Here is a 27,298-nt window from a genome sequence, read left to right as displayed (position 1 = left end):
AAGAGAGAGAGAGGATGTTTAAGACACTTGGAGAGGTAGTGGTGGTGCGTGCATTTGTCTATAAGGCTGTTTGCACCTCTTGTGTGTGTGTTCCAGAGGCAGTGTAGCTAGACTGGGCTAATAGGCAGGATGTGTGTGTGCAGGAGGCTGGAGGTGGTGATGGAGGCAGACTCTTCCTGCTGTCAGTCTCTGTCTGGCTCTGGCATGTTTACACCCCCGATAGGGGTAGAAAGCTTTCTCACACACACACACACCTGCACAGATATTGGCTTGCACAAATGCACACATCCCCACCTTACATATTGTGCTACACATCCGCTCTCGCACAGCCGTGCAGAGATAATTGCAAACGTTCTATGATTATAATATTCCTCTTCAGATATAATCGTCCTCGTTTGATGGAAATCATCCACCCAGAAGCTCAAGAATAGACTATATGTGAAACGCTGCACCATCTTTATCACTGCCAAATCAATGTGAGGGAGACAGATTTGAAGGGAAGTGCTAAGTGAAGTTAGGGAAACAGGTGGAATGTCCATATGTCACCACAGCTACCGACTCAGCTCCCCATCACAGTCCAGCCCTGCTGCTCTCCTCTCCAGCTTGGTTGAGGGTCAGAGGGCAGCCTGCTGTCTCTCTCTCCTCAGCATGAACTCTTGGCATTGATGCTGGGAGCTCATGTGAGAATGTGTCTTTTTGATCCTGCTTTAAGATGGAGTCCTCACTGTGAAAACAGAATATTTCAGGTTTTTTTTTTACTTGGACTTTTATAAAATCTAAATCATAGGATTTTTGACTATCATCACACGGCCTCTTATCTTGCCTCATATTATGCATGTTCCTTTTGATTCAGTCCAGATTTGTATAGTGTGTGTATGGGATAGAGCTTGACTGGAAGACGTGCATTTAATGAGAAAATGTTAAGACTTGACTTATACTTGCCCGTCAGAGACTGAAGGCTTTTCTCTGACTTTCTCTCAGAGACTTAAGACTGGACTAAAATTTGAACTCCCCAAAGCTTGACACTTGAGTTACACTTGCCCCTCAAAGACTTGAAAAGTGACTTGGACTTGCAACTTAGCCTCTTTTTACTTAAAATACTGCTAGCATCTCAGCTCCTTAAATCTATAAAAAAAAATCTTTGTGGCTTATGCCTCGGCTCTAATTCCAAACCATTTATCCCACTTTGTGTTAATCAGAAGTGAAATGACACCATGACCCATTCACATTTAGCATCAACACTAACATACAGAAAACCTTTAACCCATTAGATCAAACCTGACCCCCGGCAGCATTTGTTTCAATATAACTGTCTGAATACGAGGGCAGGGACAAAGACAGTGTGGGTGCACAAATTGGCAGGTTGGGACAGGAGCAAACATATAATCTAATTCCTGTCTTCTTTGTCTTCAATGAAGAGAGTGCAATCTTTGCTGCAGGATAATAAATGAGAGGGAAGAAGAATGGGAATGAATGCGAAGACAGAGGTAGACGAGGCAATTAAGTTACACTGGGGTCAGCGGTAAGAGAATAGGAAAGCGTGTTTGTGGAGTCTGCCAGCTTTATCCTCCTCATGTATTTGATGTCATGATTCATTGTCTCTAATCTCGCTGAGAAATGTGTGAGGGCTGCTAATGAAGTGCACACCTCCTGTGTGTGTAAGCAATGCTGCATTGACTTTTTAATCAGTTCGGTTACGTGGAGATCACCCAATGCTCTGCGGTGTTACTAACTGCTGCTTTCAATTTGAGGCTGATTCTAGAAATAGTATAGACAGGGCTGTGAAAAGGGTTTTAACACTTGCAGATTTCATATTTATTCTTGTTTCTCATGTTTAAATGTTTCAAATCATCAAACACATTTTAATATCAGACAAAGATAATTTGAAGAAATACAAAAGGCAGATTTTGTTTACAAGTTTTATTTATTAGGGGAAAAAGCAATTTAAACCAATCTGGCCTTACCTTTTTACAATTTACCTTTTGTTAAATCATGAATTAACTATGAATAACCACCTCTTTTGATTCAGTTTTATTAGCCACACCCAGGCCTGATTTTGCCAGACTGACAGAATCAAGAAATTACTTAAAAAGAACCTGACTGACAACATGAAGTAAAGAAATTCAGGAGCAGACAAGAAAAAAGGCAATGACATCTGTCAGTCTGGAAAGGGTTATAAACCTGTTTCTAAGGCTCTGGGACTTGCCAAACAATACTGAGAGGCATATAAGAGTTCCAAGGCCAAACCCTCTGTTGACCAAATAACCTGGACCAGCACCTGGACGACTTGTCCAAATGACTGACCCATAATTTCTCTATCCGAAAATCCTGACAGAGAATGTCTGGCCATCAGTTTGCTACAGTAACGTCAAGAACACTTGGGTTATGCAACAGGACAATGATCCAAAGCACACTATCAAGCCTACCCTTTAGTGGCTCAAACCAACCAAATGAAGGTTTTGGAATGGCCTAGTCAAGGTCCAGACTTAAATCTGATTGAGATGCAGTGACACAACCTTAAACAGGTCGTTGATGCGCAAAAACCCTTTATTGTGGCTGAATTAAAACAAATCTGCAAAGAAGACTGGGGCAAAATTCCTCCACAGAAATTCTTTGCCAGTTATCAGGGATAAATGGCTTTTGAGTTAAATTTATGGAAAACGTGAAAGTTCCCACTACAAGTCAAGTCAAGTTTATTTATATAGCGCTTTTCAGCAACAAGGCACTCAAGGCGCTTTACATGAGGCAAAACATTACAATATACAGAAAATTAAACAATAGAGGTAATTAAAAATGAAGAGAGAATAGGATGATGGATAAGAAAATGAAAGGAAAATTGGACTGAAAACATAACTAATAATGTTTAGATAATACATTCAAAGGCCACTCTAAACAAATACGTTTTTAATCTTGATTTAAAGCAACTTAGGGTTTCGGCGCTTTTACAGTTTTCTGGGAGTTTATTCTAGATTAGTGGAGCTTCTCCATGTTTGGTTCTGGTTCTGGGTATGCAGAGTAGATTTGAGTCAGAAGACCTAAGAGGTCTGGGTGGTTGATACACTGACAACAACTCTGTAATGTATTTTGGTGCTAAGCCATTCAGTGATTTATAGACTAACAGAAGTATTTTAAACTCTATTCTCTGAGCTACAGGGAGCCAGTGTAGGGACTTTAGAACCGGGGTGATGTGCTCCACTTTCTTAGTTCTAGTGAGGATGCGGGCAGCAGCGTTCTGGATCAACTGCTGCTGTCTGATTGACTTTTTAGGCAGACCTGTGAAGACACTGTTGCAGTAATCAATTCTACTAAAGATGAACGCATTAATTAGTTTTTCAAGGTCCTGCTGAGACATTAGTCCTTTAATCCTGGAGATGTTTTTTAGGTAATAGAAGGCTGACCTTGTTACTGTCTTTATGTGCCTCTGAAGGTTCAGGTCTGACTCCATCACTAAACCAGGTTTCGAGCCTGACTGGTGGTTTCTAGCTGTATTGACTGAAGTTGTGTGCTAACTTTTAAACGCTCTTCCTTTGGTCCAATGATTATTACTTCAGTTTTGTTTTGATTCAGCTGAAGAAAATTTAGGCCCATCCATGCATTGATTTCTTCTAAGCATTTACCCAGCGCTTGAATGGGTTCATTGGTCACCTGGTGACATCGTAATGTATAGCTGTGTGTCGTCTGCATAGTTATGATACCTTCGTTGTTGTTTCTTAAAATCTGAGTTAGGGGGAGCATGTAGATATTGAATAGGAGGGGCTCTAAAATGGACCCTTGGGGAACACCACATGTGATTTTTGTGGTCTTTGATGTAAAGTTACCTACTGACAAAAAAGTCCCTGTCCTTCAAGTAGGTTTTAGACCAATTGAGTGCTGTACCAGAAAGGCCAACCCAGTTTTCCAGGTGCTCTAATAAAATGGAGTGATCAACAGTGTCGAATGCTGCATTAAGGTCCAATAATACCAGCACTGTGGTTCTTCCACAGTCTGCATTTATTTATGCCACTTCTCCTGTGAATTTCAGCGGGGAGACCTTTTGTGATGACCTCTCTTTCTCAGCCAACTGGCTGGTTGTTTCTGCTGGAGCTGTTGGAGGCAGCATTATCATTGTTGTTGATACTCCATGTTCTCTGCTGAAGGTCGAAGCTGCTGGCGGATTATTTACTGAATAGAAGAGATTAGATGTGAGACGTCTGGCTCCCGGCTTGTTCAAACAGAAACCATCTTGCTTGAAGAGTTGTCTATTTTCCCAAAAAATATTCAAGTTGTCGATGAAGTTCACAGATGTAGTAGCACATGTTTTCTTCAATCATTTATTAATCATCAGAAGTCTCAAAAAAATTTAATCTCCACAGAAAATCAGTGCAAAGGGTCCGCTGAGAAACACCTTGATATTGAGACCTCCAACAATATTCAGAAGACGAGTGAAATCCTCCTTCAATCCATCTGATGTTTTCTTAGCCACGACATCCATGGCTCCACAGTGTATAATAAGGTTTTCTAGAGACGGGTGCTTTTCTGCGATTGCAAGAATATTCTCTGAGATATCGGACACCACGTTACTGGTACCAATCGTAACGTCTGTGTTTTTCTTGTTGCAGAAGTTTTTAATCCCATCCACAGCTGTGTTGCCCACTATTAGCGTTCTTGGTCCGGTGGGGCGCTTTTTCTCTGGCAATTTAGGAGAAGACTGTTTAGAATGAAGGTTATTCTCAAACCTTTTATTGTTCTCAGAAGATGGATCATTTTCCTGGTTTTCATTCTGTAGTGGAGCAAATCTGTTTTGGAAGGGAATTCCATTATTTCCAGCTGTCTCACTCCTATCAGTTGTTGTGACAGCAACTTGCTGTCGAAGTCTCCTTTTCCCAGGGGAAACGGGGGCATTTCTCTGTAATTCTGGCCATTCTAATTTATTTAATTGCTGACATCTTCCAGTGAGTCATCCACCTTGATTTTTTGGGCACGCGCCTAAAACATGCCAGGGGAGTCTGCCGGTAGGTTTATTCTCAGTGTTCTGATTGCTAGCTGAGTTGTTGAGCTGGCTGTCACTGTTTGGGATCACAGGCAGAGTTGTATCATCGCTGCACCCCATATTCACCTCCACATTCACTTCTAGTTGATGGATTTTCATCTCCAAAACAGCCAATTTCTGTAAAAGTTTGTCGAAGTCCTCTGTGATGAAGGGAGGAATTTTGTGCTGATTAGTTGGTATCAACTTGTCCTGCTTTCGAGTTCGATTATAAAAACATCAAAATCCTTTAGAAAAAAAAAAATAATAATAATAATCCTTGGGAGTCGCTGGTAAGAAGTTGTTTTAGTCCAGTATTTCCGTAATTTTGGCTAAGAGATAAAAAGTTAGGAGTAAAAGAATGGAAGCAAGCAGGAAGCTTAGGAGAAAAGTGTCTGAGCAGGCAGAGAGGCGGAAGTAGAATCTACAGTGGTATAATATTATTAAAGTAGGGCATTTAAGTAGAAGCATGCAATGATGATGTCCTCATCTCAAACAGTTTATTGAAAAGAAAGCCAACAACAAAAATGGGTATACCACAACTAAAAATGTCAGTGTCTCAATAACGTGTCAAGTGCCCTTGAGCATCAATTACAGCTTGACAACGAAGTCTCATGATGTTACCAAGTCGACTTATTGTCTGCTGAGGCATGGCATCCCACTCTTCTTAAAGGTTGACGCTCAGGTCATTGAGCTTGTGGGGTACAGTGTTATGAGTCTCTAGACAGCAACTCAGCTGATCCCATAGGTTTTCTATGGAATTCAGGTCTGGAGAAAGTGCAGGTCATTCCATTGAAGGTACCCTGGTCTCCAGCAGTCGTTCCCTAGTGATGAAACCTTGATGAGCTGAAGCATTGTTGTCCATGAAGATGAAATTAGGCCTGTGTTGTTCATGCAGTGGTACAATGACTGGAGTAATGGTGTTATTCAGCAAGTATGGGCTTGTCACTGTACCATACCAGAATCGGGCAGTTATTGACTAGACACACCTGCCCACACTGTAACATCACCACCACCAAAGGCTCTTCTGGCGATAACAGTGGCTGATGCATAGCACTCTCCTTGATGTCTCAAACATCATCGGCGACCATCATTTCTGTTAATCGTGAATCGACTTCCATCAGGGAACATCACTGGGGCCCACTGGTTCCTCATTCAGCATAAATGCTCCCTGGCCCATGCAAGACGATGATGCCTGTGTCTGGTGGTGTGGTCAAGTCAAAAGGTGACCTGACCACACCACCAGACCACACTTGTGTCCAAAGGATGTCCACTTCTCTGCCTTTATGTGACTCTTCCAGTCTCTCTGTATCTCTGTTGTAACCTGCTGATGACTCAGTGACTCTCTAAGGTCATTGGTCACTTCTGTTTGAGAACATCTTGTAATGGTGAGCTACCTTTGATCAGTTGTTAGGTGTCGTCTTGGTCTCATGATGTCAGAATGTGAACAGCGTGATGAAGAGGACTATTTAAATACCAATTCTGACTGAAGCAGGAAATGTATTGGTCGATTCGTGAACCAAACACCTGTTGTGAATTTAGCGTTAAGCTCCTTGTTAGAGCACAGCAAGTTGTGCAAGAAGTACTGAAACACTGAACAGTTGGACATAGGCATTCAAGAGTTTAGAAAGGATCACATTAAGTTCACCTGGAAAGGTTATATTGCATATTAGGTTCATCCTGAAATTTCACCTGAAAGCCAAATATCCCCAGGTTTTTGTGACTAGTGTATGTAGGTACTCTCTTGTACCAACATACATCATGCTGTAATTTCTGATGTTCCTTAAATTTAAAGGGATAGTTCAGTTTTATTCAATGTGGCAGTCTTTTTTGAGGTTAAGACCAGTTGGTATCTGTCTTGCAATAGGTAACTATCTTGGAGTCTTTACTTTGATCAGAGATTAGTCCCCATCTACCAGCTAGTTAGGAAGGAACAGAGATGAAATCTGACTTCTGCCATGTCAGAACAACCCTAATTTCATAACAAATGTCAGTGAATTACGCAAACACTATTTTATGAAGCTCTAAACTGCTATCATGTTTGCATTAAAGTTTAAATTACAAAAACCTTTTGTTGCTTTTATGCAGAAGAGTGTTGTAGGTCAAAGTCTGTAAATATGACCTACCATGTAAAATATAACCTGCAAAATAAAACATGTTTTAACTGAATGGTTGAAAGCCTCAACAAAAGACATTTCTCATTGTTTTTATCTCTGCAGGCTTACTTTCGTCAAGGGGTTGCACTGCAATACCTGGGTCGTCATGCCGACGCCCTGGCGGCATTCGCCTCAGGTCTCGCACAGGACCCCAAGAGTCTCCAGCTGCTTGTCGGCATGGTGGAGGCTGCAATGAAATCACCACTCAGAGGTAATCTCATCAGAGAGGTAACCTCATCCTGCCTTTCCTGTTACTATATTACAACAATAACAATGCCGAAGCAATCTAACAAAAATAAAAAAATAAAATACTGTTAGATTTTAAGATATAACTGGGTTAAATATATGCTGGAGCAACGGAGACTTTTTATTTGCCACTTTCTTTTTGTTGTTTTATTCAGCAGCGCTTCTTTTGAACTGTGATGTAAAAATTATGTCTCTAAATATTCAAACGACACAATGAAACAGTAGAACCTCTCAAAATTTGAAACAGATGAGAAAAAGAGAACCATAAAAAAGTAGAAGAAAGTCAGGAAATGAAGCAAAGTATTTTGATGTAACAGAAGAGTGTCACCTACAAGATGAAACCCAAGCAGGTATAGATAGGAGAAGTTCAATAAGTAATTATTCACAGAGGAATTTTACTTATCCAGGGTAAAGGTTACTGCCAGGAAATCTTACATAGTAACAGTTATTGATCTTGTCATTAGTTGTTGTTGTTTAGGATATCTAGCTTAGCCTGGATATATAAAACCAGCCGCCACAGAGACAGTTTCTTCACCCAGGCTGTTTCTCTGATGAACACTTGACAGTCAACACCATGCATACTTCGACTGATTTCACTTTATCCACCCTTGTAAAGTCACTTGTGTATATATGTACACTTAAAAGATATTTTATTCTTTTATTTCCGTTTAGATTAAGCCCCCCCCCCTCCAAAAAACAAAAAAAACACACTTCACTGAGAGCAGAGTGTGCCGTGGTCAAATTCCTTGCATCTGTGCACAAACTTGCGATTAAAGTTGATTCTGAATCTGATATATCAAGTTTGTCCTCAGCTAGCCATAGGTTGCCATATCTTGAAACTGCATCCTGTGACAAGGAAATGAATATAACATGAAGATAACACAGAAAATGGTTGTTTTGAGTTTAGATCAGATACGTTGCATTGGCTGCTGCATTTAAATGCGTGTTATTATTGTTCCTCACAGGATTTACTTCTACAGATTTTTTAATAATTATTACAACCTTACTCTACGTTTGATGTTATTTTTACTTAGTTTCAGACTGTAACCGCAGTGTAATAATCACATGGTATGTCTTTAGCTCACAGGTAAGAAACCGGAGCTCTTCTCTCCCTTATTCATGCTCCAAAGTCAAGTAAACACAAAAGTCTACAATAGCAATGTTCATTTAGAGTTAGGTATATTGAAAATTTCAAGTTTGTAAAAAACTGTAAAGTTGGTTGTGATTCAGAATTATTACTGCTTGTAATTTTTATATATTTATATAAATAAATAATAGATTTATAATATTACGTTTGTAAATTAAAGATAGAACACATTACTGTTTTTTACTGAAATTACATCATGGGACAAAGTGATCTAAGGAATAAATAAACATATAACCTCTCAAACCAAAGGCCAGAGGGCTAGCATCATGGAAGGTTCTGTGTTACCCCTCAGCAGGAAGGAAAGAGTGTCATTGTTTTCGTAATAGATCTGACCCACATACAGAAGAACACTCTGAAGGACAACTGAATCAGTGAAAGGTGTTTTATTTACAAAAAGTGAGACTGGAATGTGAACGGTAGAATCGGCAACTGTATGGAAAGAGGGGGAAGAGAACCGGTGAAAACAAGAACTATTATGTTGCGGAATTAGGATGTCTCCGAAGACTTGCTGGCAAACGAAGGCGAACCGCAGAGGGGTTGATCACAGTCTTGATCTCGTACGGTCCGATGAAACAAGGCAAAAGCTTCCGAGACATGGACTTGAGTGGCACGTCACGTGCCGATAACCTTACCCTTTGTCCAGGCTGATATTCGGGTGCAGGTCGGCGTTTCCGGTCAGCAAAACGCTTATTCTGGTCAGCAGTTCGGTGAAGGGCCTGGATGGTTGAGTTCCAGATGGTTCTGCAGTGGCGGACATGTTGATGAACTGATGAAACTGTGATATCCTTCTCGTCAGCTGAAAACAGAGGCGGCTGATACCCAATAGATGCTTCAAAGGGAGAGCGACCAGTAGCTGAAGAGATGTGTGAGTTGAGTGCATACTCAACCCAAGGTAAGTACGAGCACCGATCTGTGGGGTTTGTGGATGTGAGGCAGCATAAAGTGGATTCCAGTTGTTGATTTAATCTCTGTTTGACCGTTAGACTGAGGGTGGTAACCAGAAGTCAGTGAAACGTTTGCTCCTAGAGCTAAACAAAACTGTTTCCAAACCTGATAGATGAACTGTGGACCTCGGTCTGACAGAATGTCTTGAGGAATCCCATGAAGATGAAAGACGTGCTTAGTGAGGAGTCTTGCTGTTTGTAGAGCTGACGGAAGTTTTCTGAGAGGAATGAGATGGCATGATTTAGAAAAACGATCAACGATCGTGAGAACGGTAGTCATACCTGACGAAAGAGGCAGTCCAGTAACGAAGTCTAAAGCAATATGGGGGGTTGGAGAAGACCTGCAGGAAGCTGGTTACTGGACTTGTTTCTGGCACAGGTAGCGCATGCTTGAACGAAATTTCTAACATCTTTATGTATAGATGGCCACCAAAACCTTCTCTGTACCAATGCTATGGTTCTGCTCACCCCAGGATGAGCCGAGCACTTAGCTGTGTGTAGTCAATCAATAAGCTTAGTGCGTACATGAGACAGGACATAGATGCTGTTTGGTGGTCCTGTGCCAGGGTCGGGCTCCAGTTGTTGAGCTCTGTTAATAATGTCTTCTATCTCCCACCTGAGTGCTCCTATGTCCAAATGGATGGCAGAATGGGAGCAGGTTCCTTCACCGAATCACCAGCGGCAAACTGTCTGGACGGGGAATCAGGCTTAGTGTTCTTGGGGCCTGGTCTGAAAGAAATAAACAAGTCAAAACGAGAAAAGAATAAAGACCACCGAGACTGGTGTGGATTGAGTCTTTTGGCAGATTGGAGGTAGGCCAAGTTCTTATGATCAGTCCAGACTTGAATGGGATGCTCTGCCCCCTCCAGCCAGTGGTGCCACTCCTCAAGGGCAAGTTTTATGGCCAGTAATTCTCTGTCGCCCACATCATAGTTTCTTTCGGTGTTGCTTAACCCGCGGGACAGAAAAGCACAAGGATAAAATCTCCCATCCTCAGAGTTCTGAGACAGAACAGCCCCAACCCCGGTGTCTGAAGCGTCGACTTCCATGATAAATTGCTTTGAAGAATCAGGGTGAATTAAGATGGGGACTTGAGAGAATTTCTCCTTTAATGCCTGGAAAGCGGTCTCAGCTTCAGGCAACCAGGAAAATGAGACCTTGGAAGATGTGAATGCAGCTGTTAGACTGTAATTTCTGATGAATTGTCTATAGAAGTTTGGAAATCCGAGAAAACGCTGTAGTGCTCTGCATGAGTCCGGTACAGGCCATTCCAGGACAGCCTTGATTTTCTCTGGGTCAGAACGTACCTGTCCACCCTCAAGGATGTAGCCCGAAAATGTGACGGATGGCTGGTGAAACTCACACTTTTCGGCTTTCACAAACAGGCGGTTCTCCAAGAGACGCTGAAGTACCTGGCGAATGTGTCTGCGATGCTCCTCAATGTCCTTAGAATAAATCAGAATGTCATCCAAATACACGAAAACGCAAATGTTCAAAAAGTCCCTGAGAACGTCGTTGACTAAAGCCTGGAAAACAGCAGGGCATTGTACAGTCCGAAAGGCATGACCTTATCCGTACTAAAGACTCTTCTTAGATCATGGTACTCTGTGGGCACATGAGACAAATCTATAACCTCGTCTTCCCTGTTAACCTGCTCGGGGAAACTCAGGGAGAAAGCTGACTGGAGACAAGATGAATGACAACTAGTGGACCAGGACTGGATGCGACTCTCAGACCAGTCTAAATGAGGGTTATGTTTTTGTAACCAAGGGAAGCCAAGAACTATGGAACCCTGAGACACTGGAAACATGAAGAAAGATATCTCTTCCCTATGGTTACCTGACAGTAAAAGTTCTAGAGGTTTAGTAGGGGTTATCTGCTGCAATTTATTTCCGTCTAAGGCTAGAACGGAACAAGGAGAAGTAAGTGGTTCCACCTGAATGCCTGTTCTGATGACTAACTCAGAATCTATTAAGTTCTGTTCGCTGCCTGAATCCAACATGGCAGACAGAGTCAAAGTATGTTGATTAAATAGGCTGAATCTGGGGGCTTTACAACTCTGTGAGTGGTCCACCAACCCCCCCTTCATAGTTGGCGGACTGTGTCTCTTAGGCTGCCCGAGGCAAATAGGACAAGTTGCTACAAAGTGATCAGGTGAGCCGCAGTACAAAAACTGCTTGGTTAGTTTGCGTCTCTGTCTTTCTTCAAAAGTTAAATGGGTACGCCCCACCAGCATGGGCTCAGGTTCAGATGCAGATTGCTGAGGCGGAGTCTTAGCTGTGGGTAGAGAGCTAGTAGCTAACTGTGGTTTATAATTAAATCTTTCTGCTCTGGATCTCCTTCTCTCCCTTATTCTATTGTCAACTTTAATAGCTAAAGAAATAGCTTCGTCTAGTGTAGGGGGTTCATCAATTAGGACTAACTCATCCTTTAAGGAATCATCCAAATCGTGGAAAAAGGTTGACTTTAAAGCGTCATTGTTCCAACCAGAAGCAGCAGCCAAAGTGCGAAACTTGATAGAAAGCTCAGTAAGAGGCCTATTACGCTGCTTTAAAGCTCTCAACAGTCGACCAGTACTAGCCTTGTCTACAGGGGAAAAGGTCTGCTTAAATTCTTTAACAAACTCTTCAAAAGTACAACCAAAATCTCTGCAATCAGAGAAACGGGCCTCTGCCCACTGTATGGCCTTGCCTGTCAATAAACCAATAACATACGAAATCTTAACATCATCATGGGGAAAGGAACATGGAGAACGATTGAAAACTAGAGCACACTACAGCAAAAATCCCCTACAGTTACCAACCTCGCTAGAAAACGTTTCTGGGTTAGGTGAGGTGACGTCATGGGAATGAGGAAGCTGTTGGGATGATGGTGGTGCTGCAGCGCCATCTGCATGTGCGGAGGACTGAGAACTCAAGGTTTGCTGAAGCATGGAAGCAATCTGTTATAACTGTTGATTTGTATGGTGCTGTTGTTCTGAAAGGGAATGAAGAGAGGAGTCATGAAGATGGATCTGGTTAGCGTGTTCAGATAAGGTTTTTCGGAGTGCTTCTGCTAGGTCTTGTTTGCCTTGTTGAGTGTTCTGTCATTGTTTTCGTAATAGATCTGACCCACATACAGAAGAACACTCTGAAGGACAACTGAATCAGAGAAAGGTGTTTTATTTACAAAAATTGAGACTGGAGCGTGAACGGTAGAATCACCAACTATATGGAAAGAGGGGGAAGAGAACTGGTGAAAACAAGAACTATCATGTTGCGGATTTAACGAAAAGTAACTATGATAAACAGTTAAATGGCTTACTAAGTAAGTGCAGTCAGGTCGCCAGGGGTAGAGGGATTCGGGGTCCAGGTTTACGAAGTGGAGTAATCCAGATGGTTTCTCTTGTGTTGTTAAATGAGCTTTGGTGAGGTCAGGAGTTAGTTCAATGGTCAGGTACTTGCGTTGGAGGGTGGACAGGGTACGCTTATGCCTTGGTTCAGGAGATGGAGGAAAACAGGAGCTGCCAGCTTGGTCCTTGGAAACGACATCCAAATGAAATCCACCAAACATAGATTGTCCAGAAACTTCTGGAACCGAAGTCAGAGTTCAACGAAGATAGCCAAAAGATTCAGGTTAGAGACAAGGAACGAACCATAGCTTAGTAGTGGCTGAGGTTTTTACCACTGAAGGCAAACACTCTGGCATCGAAGTGCTGGCAGCCTCCTGCATAAATACTCCTCCAAGCAATCAGCAGATCAGTCGCACCTGTCACCCAGCACACCTGAGAAACTCCAGCACCATCTGGAAACTGAAAACAAAGTGCCAACAAAACACAAACACACACACTGAACCCAAACCCTGACAAAGAGTCATCCACCTTGGTAAGCCAAAACAAACATTTATGTTCATGAAAAGTTTCATCTGTTCTCACAACAGAGATCAACATTTATTGAGCCTGAATGCCTGTTCTGATGACTAACTCAGAATCTATTAAGTTCTGTTCGCTGCCTGAATCCAACATGGCAGACAGAGTCAAAGTATGTTGATTAAATAGGCTGAATCTGGGGGCTTTACAACTCTGTGAGTGGTCCACCAACCCCCCCTTCATAGTTGGCGGACTGTGTCTCTTAGGCTGCCCGAGGCAAATAGGACAAGTTGCTACAAAGTGATCAGGTGAGCCGCAGTACAAAAACTGCTTGGTTAGTTTGCGTCTCTGTCTTTCTTCAAAAGTTAAATGGGTACGCCCCACCAGCATGGGCTCAGGTTCAGATGCAGATTGCTGAGGCGGAGTCTTAGCTGTGGGTAGAGAGCTAGTAGCTAACTGTGGTTTATAATTAAATCTTTCTGCTCTGGATCTCCTTCTCTCCCTTATTCTATTGTCAACTTTAATAGCTAAAGAAATAGCTTCGTCTAGTGTAGGGGGTTCATCAATTAGGACTAACTCATCCTTTAAGGAATCATCCAAATCGTGGAAAAAGGTTGACTTTAAAGCGTCATTGTTCCAACCAGAAGCAGCAGCCAAAGTGCGAAACTTGATAGAAAGCTCAGTAAGAGGCCTATTACGCTGCTTTAAAGCTCTCAACAGTCGACCAGTACTAGCCTTGTCTACAGGGGAAAAGGTCTGCTTAAATTCTTTAACAAACTCTTCAAAAGTACAACCAAAATCTCTGCAATCAGAGAAACGGGCCTCTGCCCACTGTATGGCCTTGCCTGTCAATAAACCAATAACATACGAAATCTTAACATCATCATGGGGAAAGGAACATGGAGAACGATTGAAAACTAGAGCACACTACAGCAAAAATCCCCTACAGTTACCAACCTCGCTAGAAAACGTTTCTGGGTTAGGTGAGGTGACGTCATGGGAATGAGGAAGCTGTTGGGATGATGGTGGTGCTGCAGCGCCATCTGCATGTGCGGAGGACTGAGAACTCAAGGTTTGCTGAAGCATGGAAGCAATCTGTTATAACTGTTGATTTGTATGGTGCTGTTGTTCTGAAAGGGAATGAAGAGAGGAGTCATGAAGATGGATCTGGTTAGCGTGTTCAGATAAGGTTTTTCGGAGTGCTTCTGCTAGGTCTTGTTTGCCTTGTTGAGTGTTCTGTCATTGTTTTCGTAATAGATCTGACCCACATACAGAAGAACACTCTGAAGGACAACTGAATCAGAGAAAGGTGTTTTATTTACAAAAATTGAGACTGGAGCGTGAACGGTAGAATCACCAACTATATGGAAAGAGGGGGAAGAGAACTGGTGAAAACAAGAACTATCATGTTGCGGATTTAACGAAAAGTAACTATGATAAACAGTTAAATGGCTTACTAAGTAAGTGCAGTCAGGTCGCCAGGGGTAGAGGGATTCGGGGTCCAGGTTTACGAAGTGGAGTAATCCAGATGGTTTCTCTTGTGTTGTTAAATGAGCTTTGGTGAGGTCAGGAGTTAGTTCAATGGTCAGGTACTTGCGTTGGAGGGTGGACAGGGTACGCTTATGCCTTGGTTCAGGAGATGGAGGAAAACAGGAGCTGCCAGCTTGGTCCTTGGAAACGACATCCAAATGAAATCCACCAAACATAGATTGTCCAGAAACTTCTGGAACCGAAGTCAGAGTTCAACGAAGATAGCCAAAAGATTCAGGTTAGAGACAAGGAACGAACCATAGCTTAGTAGTGGCTGAGGTTTTTACCACTGAAGGCAAACACTCTGGCATCGAAGTGCTGGCAGCCTCCTGCATAAATACTCCTCCAAGCAATCAGCAGATCAGTCGCACCTGTCACCCAGCACACCTGAGAAACTCCAGCACCATCTGGAAACTGAAAACAAAGTGCCAACAAAACACAAACACACACACTGAACCCAAACCCTGACAAAGAGTCATCCACCTTGGTAAGCCAAAACAAACATTTATGTTCATGAAAAGTTTCATCTGTTCTCACAACAGAGATCAACATTTATTGAGCATTCACAATAACTCCCTTTGATAACAAGTTGAAGGGATGTATTACTTTAATTTGCCCCTGTCAGTGGACCAGCAGCCCTGCTATATGCTTTGTTAAACAGTTTCAAATAGGCAAATAAAAGGCAGAACTTCTAAGTTTAATTACAAATCTTGGTCATAAAAAAGCAACAAAAGTAAGAGAGTCCCTCTTAGATGTTGAGGGGAGTATGGTGTAATCTCCAGCAGCAGCTTTGACAAATGACTTGAAACCAAATCCTACAGTACTGTAGATGTGATACGTGATGGGGAGGTAGTTCTGCCACCCGGTAGCAACCATCCTCAGAACTTCATCCCCTGTAATCTTCAAAGCAAGTGAACCTCCATGTGTTACTGGGATGGCAACGCCTGAGTAAGCAGCAGGCAGAGTAACAAGTGGGACCACTTTCACTGTAGGAACAGGAGGGAGCTGCAGATCAACAACAGTGAGGAGGAGGGTCTTTCTTTAGCTTTTTGATGTCTGATTTTAGGGGTTCTTTCTTTAGAAAGTAAATATTTCTTACTAGTCGACAGCCCGTTTCTCATGGCAGCCTCCTTATTATTTAATTCTTAGCAAAAATTGACAGTTTAACAATGACAGTTTGACACAACAACGAGCTTCCTGACATGGAATTGAGAATCTATTGATAAAGAATGTAAAAGGTTTGCTAATTTAACAGACATTTGGAGGACAACAACATAACTAGCTGAGTCTTGATGTTATTTAATTGAATACAGTTATACAACATTCAACATTTCACTTCTTTCAGTTTATGATAGATCAGTCAGTCAGTCATTCATTTTCTACCGCTTATTCCATAGTGGGTCGCAGGGGAGCTGGTGCCTATCTCCAGCAGTCTATGGGCGAGAGGCAGGGTACACCCTGGACATGTCGCCAGTCCATCGCAGGGCAACACACAAACAACCATGCACACACTCATTCATACACCTAAGGGCAATTTAGAGTGCCCAATTAACCTAACAGGCATGTCTTTGGACTGTGGGAGGAAGCAGGAGTACCCGGTGAGAACCCACGCATGCACGGGGAGAACATGCAAACTCCATGCAGAAAGACCCCCGGTCGGGAATCAAACCCAGGACCTTCTTGCTGCAAGGCAACAGTGCTACCAACTGCACCACCGTGCAGCCCTTTATGATAGATATTTACCTTATTCTCATAACCCATGATTCTCTGCATAAATTTTGTTTCTCTTCTCAAACCATATTCTTACGTGTAAATAAGCGGTTTCTCACAGAGCAAATCAAGATTACAACATATGGGGAAATCAACCTTTAGACCTTAAATGGACCAAAATAATGATAACGCATGTACCTTCTTCATTTAGAGATTACAAGGATAACCTAAGGAAATGGACTTTGGTTATGTATAAACAACATATTTAGCTGCTTCATCTACTAAATTGCTAAAGACGAAAGTTGGGGGTAAAAATATAATTTATTTCTATAGGCAAAAACTTGGGCATGGGAGGAGTTCGGAGAGGCCTTGGAAAACGACTTCCGTATGGCTTCGAAGCGATTCTGGTCCACCCACCATCCGGCGTCTCGGGGGGGGGGGGGGGGGGGGGGGGCGAAGACGTACACCACCAACACTGTTTACAGTGGGGAGGGTATGCTGTTGACCTCAACTCGGGACGTTGTGGGTCGGTGGGCAGAGTACTTCGAAGACCTCCTCAATCCCACCGGCACGTCTTCCACTGAGGAAGCGGAGCCTGGGGACCTTGGGGCAGGCTCTCCAATCTCTGGTGCTGAGGTCACCGAGGTGATTAAAAGCTCCTCGGTGGTAAGGCCCAGGGATGGATGAGATTCGCCCGGAGTTCCTTAAGGCTCTGGATGTTGTAGGGTTTTGTTGGTTAACGTGACTCTGCAGCATCGCGTGGACATCCACTGGATTGGCAGACTGGGATGGTGGTCCTCCTATTCAAAAGGAGGGACCATAGAGTGTGATCCAACTATAGGGGAGTCACACTCTTAAGCCTCCCTGGTAAGGTCAATTCGGGGGTTCTGGAGAGGAGGGTCCGTCGGATAGTTGAACCTCAGATCCAGGAAGAGCAGTGTGGTTTTCGTCCTGACTGTGGAACACTGGACCAGCTCTAGACCCTCAGCAGGGTCCTGGAGGGTACATGGGAGTACGCCCAAACAGTCTACATGTGCTTTGTGGACTTGGAGAAAGCATTTGACCATGTCCACCGAGGAATCCTGTGGGGGATATTCCAGGAGTATGGTGTACCAGGCCCTTTGATACGGGCTGTTAGGTCCCTGTTTAACCGGTGGGTTCTGTCCGGGTACTCCGGCTTCCTCCTACATTCAAAAACATGACTGATAGTTTAATTGGTCTCTAAATTGCCCTTAGGTGTGTAAATGAGTGTGTGCATGGATGTGTGTGTCTGTGTTGCCCTGCAATGGACTGGCAACCTGTCCAGGGTGTACCTCGCCTCCCGTCCTTAGACTGCTGGAGATAGGCACCAGCTTCCTCGCGACCCACTATGGAAGAAGCGGTATAGAAAATGACTGACTGAATGTAGCTCTCAGCTAAGTGTATCATGCACCAATTCTTTGAATTGTGGCTATGTTTTCATTATTTATAGTCCATTTAGTTTCAGTTAGGGCTGCCACTCATGACTTTGTTTATATTGTTAAATCAATTGCCTCATTTATTAATTAAACAACCAATCTAAACAGTTAATTGCCATGTTTATGTTAATTTTGGTTATGTAAACCAAGCTAGCCTTTTGTAAAAAAGTAATTGCCATCTCACCCTGATAACCCACCTTTAGTGGCATGACTGCCATCAAGTTTTTTTGGGCTAACTCAAAGTTCTTTACATCATTGTGGAGGAATTTTGTCCCATTCTTTTGTGAATTGTTTTAATTCAGCCACTCTTAGCCTGAAAGATCGAAATGTACAAGGAAAAAACCTTGTGAATAATTCAGATTTTGTCCCTACCACAGGTGTGTAAAGTACAAACAAAGTCCTGAAATGAAATAAAAGTTAAAAAATGTTTTTTTGCATTTCATAATCAGGCCAGTAAGATCTTAATGAGCTGGAGGTTTCTTGTCAATTTGTATGTTTCTTTGTGTGTCTGCAGATGGAGATACAAAGAAAAATAAGAAAAATAAAAAAAAGACAAGTGGCCATTAATGGTATATAATCTGTATTTAAAGGGGAAACTGATCTAATGAATGAAGTATAGATCTTTTCAAGCTTACTATGTTCTAAAGTAGCAGAATAAGATCACTCTGCACTGTTTCACATGCATTAACAAATGGTTTCTAGATCAAGACTTTAATGTCACAAACAAAGCTTGTTTTGACATTCTCAGGAGGATTATCTGTAGGGTATATATTATTTTAGCTCCATCTAATGTCATGTTGAAAGCCTTTTTTCTTTAGGAGAGTGAAATGTATTGAATGCACATGAAAACTCATTCACAGCACATGCTTCAGGGTTGGAGCTGTTGTGATGTGTTAAGTTTCCTTAGGCATTTTAGGCAATGTTTACTAAATACCAGAGAAATCTCTTTTGGCAAAATATAGCAAGTAAACAATACCAACACCCATTTCTGGTTGTAAATTCTAAAAATTTCATCTGTTCTTATGATGCATACCTGCTTGTGCTGATGCCAAAATCCAGATGAGTAAAAAATTAGCTTTATAAAAGGGGTCATTTTGTTTGTTTGTTTGCTTCTCACCCTGGTAGACACGCTTGAGCCCACCTACCAACAGCTACAGAAGATGAAGCTGGACAAGAGCCCATTCGTGGTTGTGTCTGTCATTGGCCAAGAGCTGCTGACACATGGTCACCACGGAGCCTCAGTCGTTGTGCTGGAGGCGGGCCTGAAGATCGGCACTTGCTCATTAAAGCTTCGCGGATCCGTCTTCTCCGCTCTGAGCTCAGCGTATTGGAATCTTGGAGATGTAGAGAAAAGTATGGCTTACATGCAGCAGGACCTAGAGGTGACGAAGGCTCTAGGTATGGAAAAATAAAAATGATGATGGTGTGTAATATGTTAAAAAACTGCTGCAGTGATTAACACACAGTATGTTCCACTCACAGGTGACCAATCAGGTGAATGTCGTGCTCATGGGAACCTTGGCTCTGCATTATTCTCTAAAAGCAATTACAGAGAAGCACTGGCCCACCACAGGGACCAGCTAGTGCTGGCCATGAAGCTCAAGGACAGAGAAGTATGTTTGCATCCTACTTTGAATCAGAGTGACCTAAGATAACACTTGCTTAAACTCTTTCTGCTTTTAAAGTTGGAAAGTTCAATTTAACAACCGAATGTTTGTGCTCAAGTAAAGAAAAAGCTTTACTACAATGCCTTCAAAGGTTCATACCTTTTGTTCAAATTTTTTCACATTACAACTAATAACTTAAATTTATTGTGTTGGGATTTTATGTGATGGATCACCACAAAGTAGTGCATTGTTGTGAAGTGGAAGAAAAAAGGTTATAAAACATTTTCAGGGTTTTATTTTTTTCAAATAAACATCTGAAAAGAGCTGCAAGCATTTGTTTGGCAAGCACCTTGGAGTCAATACTGTGTAAAACCACTTTTTGCTGCAATTAGAGTTACCATACTTTTGGGGAAATTTCCTAGCCGGCTTTCCAACATCAATACAGCTATCATTATTTGCTCACTTTTCTTTGCGTAATAGTTCCATCTCAGTCGGTTTGGATGCAAGGCGTCCAACAGCGGCAGTTTTCAAGTCTTGCCACATATCCTCGGTTGGATTTGTATCTAGACTTTGACTGGACCATTGTAATACATGGATATACTCTGATCTAAACCATTCCATTGTGTTTTAGCACAGTCCATCCTCCCTGTGCTCACTGAAGAAAAGCGTCTCCACATGAAGCCACCACCATCAGCGTTGGATGGTGTGTGTACATATTCTGCCACACAGCTTTTAGGCCAAATATTATCTGTTTAGGTTTCATCTGACCAGAGCACATTCTACATGTTTGCTGTGTTTCTACATGGCTTGTGGCTAAATTTAAAATTTGGAGCGCGCACATAATAGTCGTCATGTCAACAGACTCTCTCACCAGAGCTGTGGATCTCTGCAATTTCTCCCGAGTTACCACTTTGCTGCCTAACTGCTTCTTTGATTAATTCTCTCTAGTCCACCTACCAGTTTAGGTAGAAGTTCAAGTTCTTGTTTGCTTGCAGTTGCACTGTACTCTCTCCATTTTGTGTTGATTGACTGAACAGAGCTCTGTGAGATGGTCAAAGTTCAGGATATTATTTTAAAACCTAACCCTGCTTTAAACTTCTCCACAACTTCCTCCCTGACCTGTCTGCTGTGTTCCTCCAACTAACCTCTGGGGCAGAACTGCTGCATCTATAATGAGATTAAATTAAACACGGGACTTTAATTTCTATTTTGGTGACTTCCAGATGCAATTATGTGTTCTGTATTTTGTTTAGGGGCTAAATTCAAATGCACGCCACACAAGAAAATTAAAATTTCCTTGCAATTCTCAACTATGCACTAGTTTGTGTTGGTCTATCTTATGAAATCCTCAAGGGGTGTGAATACTTTTGCAAGACATTGCAAGTAGTAGAACCTTGAAAAGTCAGAGTATCTTCGTGAAATATGCAGGAAAAGGGAACTCAGGATAATGATCATGATTTGTGGGGTTAAAAAAATTTGCTTTTTTATAGACACATACAAGCAATTTCGTTGCTAGTTTTTCTTTCTCATTAGTAAAACTGGAATTTCAGTAACCTTCACTTCCCAACAGCTGTATTTTTATGGTCCTGAATTAGACTGATTTATAATTTATCATTTTAGGACCTGTAGCGTCCCTGCTGCACCACTGTGTCCTGGCTAGTCTAAAGGAGGAAAGCAAATCAATTATCTGCTGACTGTTGAGAACCTCCATCTGATTTTCTCCTCTGTTGTTTCCACATGCGTTCACAGAGGAAAAGGTTATCTGCATGAGTTGTGTTCTTTGACTTGTAAATACTCAGGAGTGGTGCCTAGCTTACAGTCACACAGAGGCACACAGTGAGACAAACGATGGACTATGGTCCATGAAAAACCCTTTCATATATCTGCATTATGGATATGTTGTAGTTCCTGTGAAGCAGACAAGAAGGGCAATTAAATTAGTCATTATAATTTTATTCCAAACCATAAAGAGAGATAAAGCAGAACTCATAGGAAACTCTGAACTGTTTGGTGAAACATTTAACAATGGTTTCATCACCTATAGTGGTTTGTATAGCAAAGAATCAGTGTGATAAACGAATAAAGAAAGATATCACATGAAATGATGTTGAATGTTAGAGGTAGATTTGATTTATAGTTTTCGAACATTGTAAAGTACAGTAAAAAAATTAAAGTAAATACACTAAGTGATAAGTACAAACTTATTATAACCCACTCCTTCTCCAGCATCATCACGATTACAATCTCTTCCCATCATGCCAATATACATCCATTCTAATCCTTTTGTACTTTATACATATATTCAATAATGTGCTTTCAGTACGGACATATTAGCATATTCTCTGGTAATAGAATTAAATATTTATTGAGTTTTTGTGAAACTTCCGCTGCTCGTACGTTCATCCCTGGCAGTAAAAGTGCTAGTCCGGGCTGCTTTATGGCCACCTAGTGCCACCTAGTGTTAGGAGCAATGCATTACAACTAGCTGCCTGTAAAAACAAGGAGGTCAAATGCTTTTTGCACTATTTATAGACTGGAATTGTCATTTGAATTCAAGAAAGTCAATGCCTATCCCTATTGGTAAGTAACATTTATGCAAGGAAGATCTGTTGTTTAAAGTGTATATACTCAGTGTATAGCTGTTCCATGCAAAAAGTTCTTTCAATAAATTTTATTCACTAAACCGTCCTTGACCCTGTGCCGCAATATACTTGAGGCCAAAGTTTGCACAGGCTGGAGATGAGACGGCTCCAAACAGGTGGACACGCATGCGGTATACTGATGGAGTGGAGTGGAAATTTCCATTATCCCACCACAGGAAGCGAAAATAGTCTTGATCTTTCACTCTGTCTCTAAACTGATGAAACATGCGTTTGATGTCACACATCGGTGCCACTTGTCCCTTTCGGAATCTGCACAGGACTCCTATCAGTGTGTTAGTTAATTCTGGCCCTGTTAACAAGTGATCGTTCAACGAGACTCCTTCATACCTTGCCGATCACTCAAACACCACTCTTATTTTTCCTGGCTTTTGGGGATGATACACCCCATGGTGAGGTATGTACCAGGCCGGATGTTTATTCAGTTCTTCAGGAGGCACCTTTTCTGCATCTCCACACTCTATTGTTTCATTCATAAACTTGAAGTAGTCCCTGTGATATTGTTTGTCGTTTTCAAATGTTGGACCACTTGTTGCTGAATATTGGACTACTTGCACAGACACCAGGCCTCCTGGTGCTTTCGGCCATTTTGTATCCAGGACATGGCGGCTGATATGACACGCCCAGGTCTGACGTCACAGGGTTCTATATATGGAGGCATCCATGTTGAATACGCCGCCTTCAGCTGGAAACCGGACTAGCAACTGAAGCGCATCACTTCAAGAGAAGAGTTCCTTGCAGAGCTCCTTTATTCTCTCTCGTTGGCCAACGAACAATTCCTAACTCAGGTTTCTGGACTACGAAGGCCAGAAATTTCACTTTGCCGATCGAAGACGTGAGCTGAACACGTAACTAAGAACACGGAGTTTCGAGGAGTCGAACCGCTACCGTGTTTCATCCCAAGTTCACTTTGAAGGTCAGATCATATTTTTCCTTTTCGCCAAGAAGGCCAGAAGACGAAGACTGACTGCTTTTCCTGAAGTGCATACAAACAAGGAATTTGACTCCGGTACACTTTGCTCTTTTGTTCTGTTTTTGCATTACAGAATATACAAATTTACAATTTACAATGTACAATATACACATATCTAATAGAAAAGGTGCATTTGCAACATCTGTATGCTGTTGTTCTGTACTCTATTGAATGTTCATCAGAGAAACAGCCTGGGGAAAGAAACTGTCTCTGTGGCGGCTGGTTTTAGTGAACAGTGCTCTGTAGCGGCGGCCTGAAGGTAAAACTCTAAACAGTTTATGTGCAGGATGTGTGTGGTCTGCAGAGATTTTGGCAGCTCTTTTCTTGACCCTAGACCTGTATAAGTCCTGGATGGAGGGAAGGTCAGAAGGAAGACAACCACAAGTAAAACCCATCCTTTATTTTTATTTCTTTATTAGAAGGCCTGGGCAGGGTCAGAGGTTGTAGAGCGATGAGAATCGCTAGTTAGAATCTAATGTGTTCTGAATGGTATGTACATGTAACTCTGTGTTTGAAACTTTGAGATGCTGCGTGTTACCTGGAAGCAACGGCGCTCCCAGCTCTGTGCGCGTTTTGTGAAGTACTGAACACCTGAGAGGTGCGCTGTAAGACTGGACTGTTGAAATAACCTCTTTGTCCTCAACCTCACTGTTGGTCAGCTTGCCGCCAAAAGTTTATAACCGTTTGTGTGCTCAGGGGTTTGGGGGAGGTTTTATGAACTGAGCAGAAGTTACAGTGTAGCTGCGCCCCACTCTCCAATCACCACCAAACCCCTTTTCGATATTCTCATTCTTGCCATAACTGCTGGTTGATTCAATACATACCCACTGCTGTTTGCTTTAATTTTGCTTAGTTAGATGTGTTACCCGTTTATGTAAAACTTTGCATGTTGAGTAGGTGAAGATTATTACATATTCACATAGATAAAGAGAAAGCGTTTTGTGTTTATTGTGTGTAAACGTGATTCGTCAGTCAAGATAAGGTTAAAAGTTCCCCACGTTTTGGCAGAAACGGTCGAATAAAAAGTGACATCTCTGGTAATAGTTATTATTTATTACAGAGTATTTAACGGTTGTAATTGTCAAAGGCGTTGAGCCACAATTACAACACCAGAAACATCTCTGGCCTCGATTCATAAATGAGGATTTTGGTTAAGAAGTTGATTTTGTCAGGTTATGATTTTTAATTATAATTATCGATCAAGATTACTTAATCAATAATCATACTTCCAACATAGATCTTTTTTTAAGGCATTCGAGTCTGTGTTCTGCACAGCTTTTGTTGTTCCGTAGAATCGGTCTATCCTCTTTAAATGGTAAAGGTAGCTCACAATGTCCATCTTCTTGAATTTTCACTCCTTCCTCTATTATGGAAATGAAGCGTAAATCATCTTGAGAGAGATGAGAATCTTCCACTTTCCTTTCATTGAAATCAGCCTCAAGCACTTTATTCACATCTGATGGTGTGACAATTTCCTTGACTTGGGTGCGACAGATGTAGCGCACTTCTTTAGACAACTGATCAGAAGGTGGGCTGGGTGTCACTTGCTTGACAATGATCCTGTGGCTACATCCAATAACGTCTCCAAAGTTGACACAGGGATCAACACCTCCAATTATTGTCCAGCTGAGATCTGTCCTTTGGGCAAAGGGCTCATTGTCCTTTCCTGAAACAACTTCTCTAGGAACCAATGCTTGTGAACAATTATAACCTATTAGAAGACCAACATCGCATTTAATCAGAGGGGCAATCTCTTCAGCAAGGTGCTCCAAGTGAGGCCATGCTCTCGCTGTCTTGGGTGTGGGAATATGGCCTAAATTAGCAGGGATGAAGTCTCTTGTATATGTCATAGGAAGAGGGATTCTCTTTGATGAGTTGAAACCTCTGATTTGTAGCCCTGTGAGCCTTTGACTTGGAACAACTGTATCTTTGGATGACAATGTAGAGAGCTTTAACTGTAAATCTCTCTTTTCCGTGTCCAGAACATTTGCCTTTTCTTGCAGAATAAATGTAGTGTCACTTTGACTATCCAGGAGGGCATATACAGGTCCTTCTCAAAATATTAGCATATTGTGATGAAGTTCATTATTTTCCATAATGTAATGATGAAAATTTAACATTCATATATTTTAGATTCATTGCACACTAACTGAAATATTTCAGGTCTTTTATTGTCTTAATACGGATGATTTTGGCATACAGCTCATGAAAACCCAAAATTCCTATCTCACAAAATTAGCATATCATTAAAAGGGTCTCTAAACGAGCCATGAACCTAATCATCTGAATCAACGAGTTAACTCTAAACACCTGCAAAAGATTCCTGAGGCCTTTAAAACTCCCAGCCTGGTTCATCACTCAAAACCCCAATCATGGGTAAGACTGCCGACCTGACTGCTGTCCAGAAGGCCACTATTGACACCCTCAAGCAAGAGGGTAAGACACAGAAAGACATTTCTGAACGAATAGGCTGTTCCCAGAGTGCTGTATCAAGGCACCTCAGTGGGAAGTTTGTGGGAAGGAAAAAGTGTGGCAGAAAACGCTGCACAACGAGAAGAGGTGACCGGACCCTGAGGAAGATTGTGGAGAAGGGCCGATTCCAGACCTTGGGGGACCTGCGGAAGCAGTGGACTGAGTCTGGAGTAGAAACATCAAGAGCCACCGTGCACAGGCGTGTGCAGGAAATGGGCTACAGGTGCCGCATTCCCCAGGTCAAGCCACTTTTGAACCAGAAACAGCGGCAGAAGCGCCTGATCTGGGCTAAAGAGAAGCAGCACTGGACTGTTGCTCAGTGATCCAAAGTACTTTTTTCGGATGAAAGCAAATTCTGCATGTCATTCGGAAATCAAGGTGCCAGAGTCTGGAGGAAGACTGGGGAGAAGGAAATGCCTAAATGCCAGAAGTCCAGTGTCAAGTACCCACAGTCAGTGATGGTCTGGGGTGCCATGTCAGCTGCTGGTGTTGGTCCACTGTGTTTTATCAAGGGCAGGGTCAATGCAGCTAGCTATCAGGAGATTTTGGAGCACTTCATGCTTCCATCTGCTTAAAAGCTTTATGGAGATGAAGATTTCATTTTTCAGCACGACCTGGCACCTGCTCACAGTGCCAAAACCACTGGTAAATGGTTTACTGACCATGGTATCACTGTGCTCAATTGGCCTGCCAACTCTCCTGACCTGAACCCCATAGAGAATCTGTGGGATATTGTGAAGAGAACGTTGAGAGACTCAAGACCCAACACTCTGGATGAGCTAAAGGCCGCTATCGAAGCATCCTGGGCCTCCATAAGACCTCAGCAGTGCCACAGGCTGATTGCCTCCATGCCACGCCGCATTGAAGCAGTCATTTCTGCCAAAGGATTCCCGACCAAGTATTGAGTGCATAACTGTACATGATTATTTGAAGGTTGACGTTTTTTGTATTAAAAACACTTTTCTTTTATTGGTCGGATGAAATATGCTAATTTTGTGAGATAGGAATTTTGGGTTTTCATGAGCTGTATGCCAAAATCATCCGTATTAAGACAATAAAAGACCTGAAATATTTCAGTTAATGTGCAGTGAATCTAAAATATATGAATGTTAAATTTTCATCATTACATTATGGAAAATAATGAACTTTATCACAATATGCTAATATTTTGAGAAGGACTTGTACTAGGGTTACTTGTTGTGGAAAACCAAACCGGAATCATTGTAGATGTGAGATCGCTCTTATCACCTTGGATCACACGGTTTGAGATTACCTCTCTTGATGTTTCTTAACCTTGATCTTTGGTTTGTGTGGTTTCTCTGGTCTCATTCACCCCTTTATTTTTCCCTCTGTTCTTTATCATCATCCTTGTCTCTTCTAAACTGCTTGTCTCGCTCTTCATGTAAGCATGTTGGGTGTTTTCCCTTGCAGGTGTTACAAATATTTCTCTTTTCACATCTCTTAGATAGGTGTCCAGAGGTGAGACATCCAATACACATACTACTTTTAATCATAATACTCATAATACTTTTTAATTTTACAAA

The 27,298-nt window shown here is 42.0% G+C and overlaps 1 protein-coding gene across 1 annotated transcript in view; it reads left to right on the top strand.

Moving 5' to 3' along the window:
- Positions 1–27,298, top strand: part of ttc28 (tetratricopeptide repeat domain 28) — a 188,893-nt gene that overhangs the window by 94,535 nt on the left and 67,060 nt on the right. Inside the window, exons 3-5 of the mRNA XM_047372558.1 lie at positions 7,225–7,372; positions 19,168–19,440; positions 19,525–19,655. Coding sequence (XP_047228514.1) covers positions 7,225–7,372; positions 19,168–19,440; positions 19,525–19,655 — 552 coding nt within the window. The remainder of the gene's footprint in view (positions 1–7,224; positions 7,373–19,167; positions 19,441–19,524; positions 19,656–27,298) is intronic.

Source organism: Girardinichthys multiradiatus, chromosome 8 (genome assembly GCF_021462225.1).
Source record: "Girardinichthys multiradiatus isolate DD_20200921_A chromosome 8, DD_fGirMul_XY1, whole genome shotgun sequence".
In the NCBI taxonomy this organism is placed as follows: domain Eukaryota; kingdom Metazoa; phylum Chordata; class Actinopteri; order Cyprinodontiformes; family Goodeidae; genus Girardinichthys; species Girardinichthys multiradiatus.
This window is presented reverse-complemented; position numbering and strand designations above follow the sequence as displayed.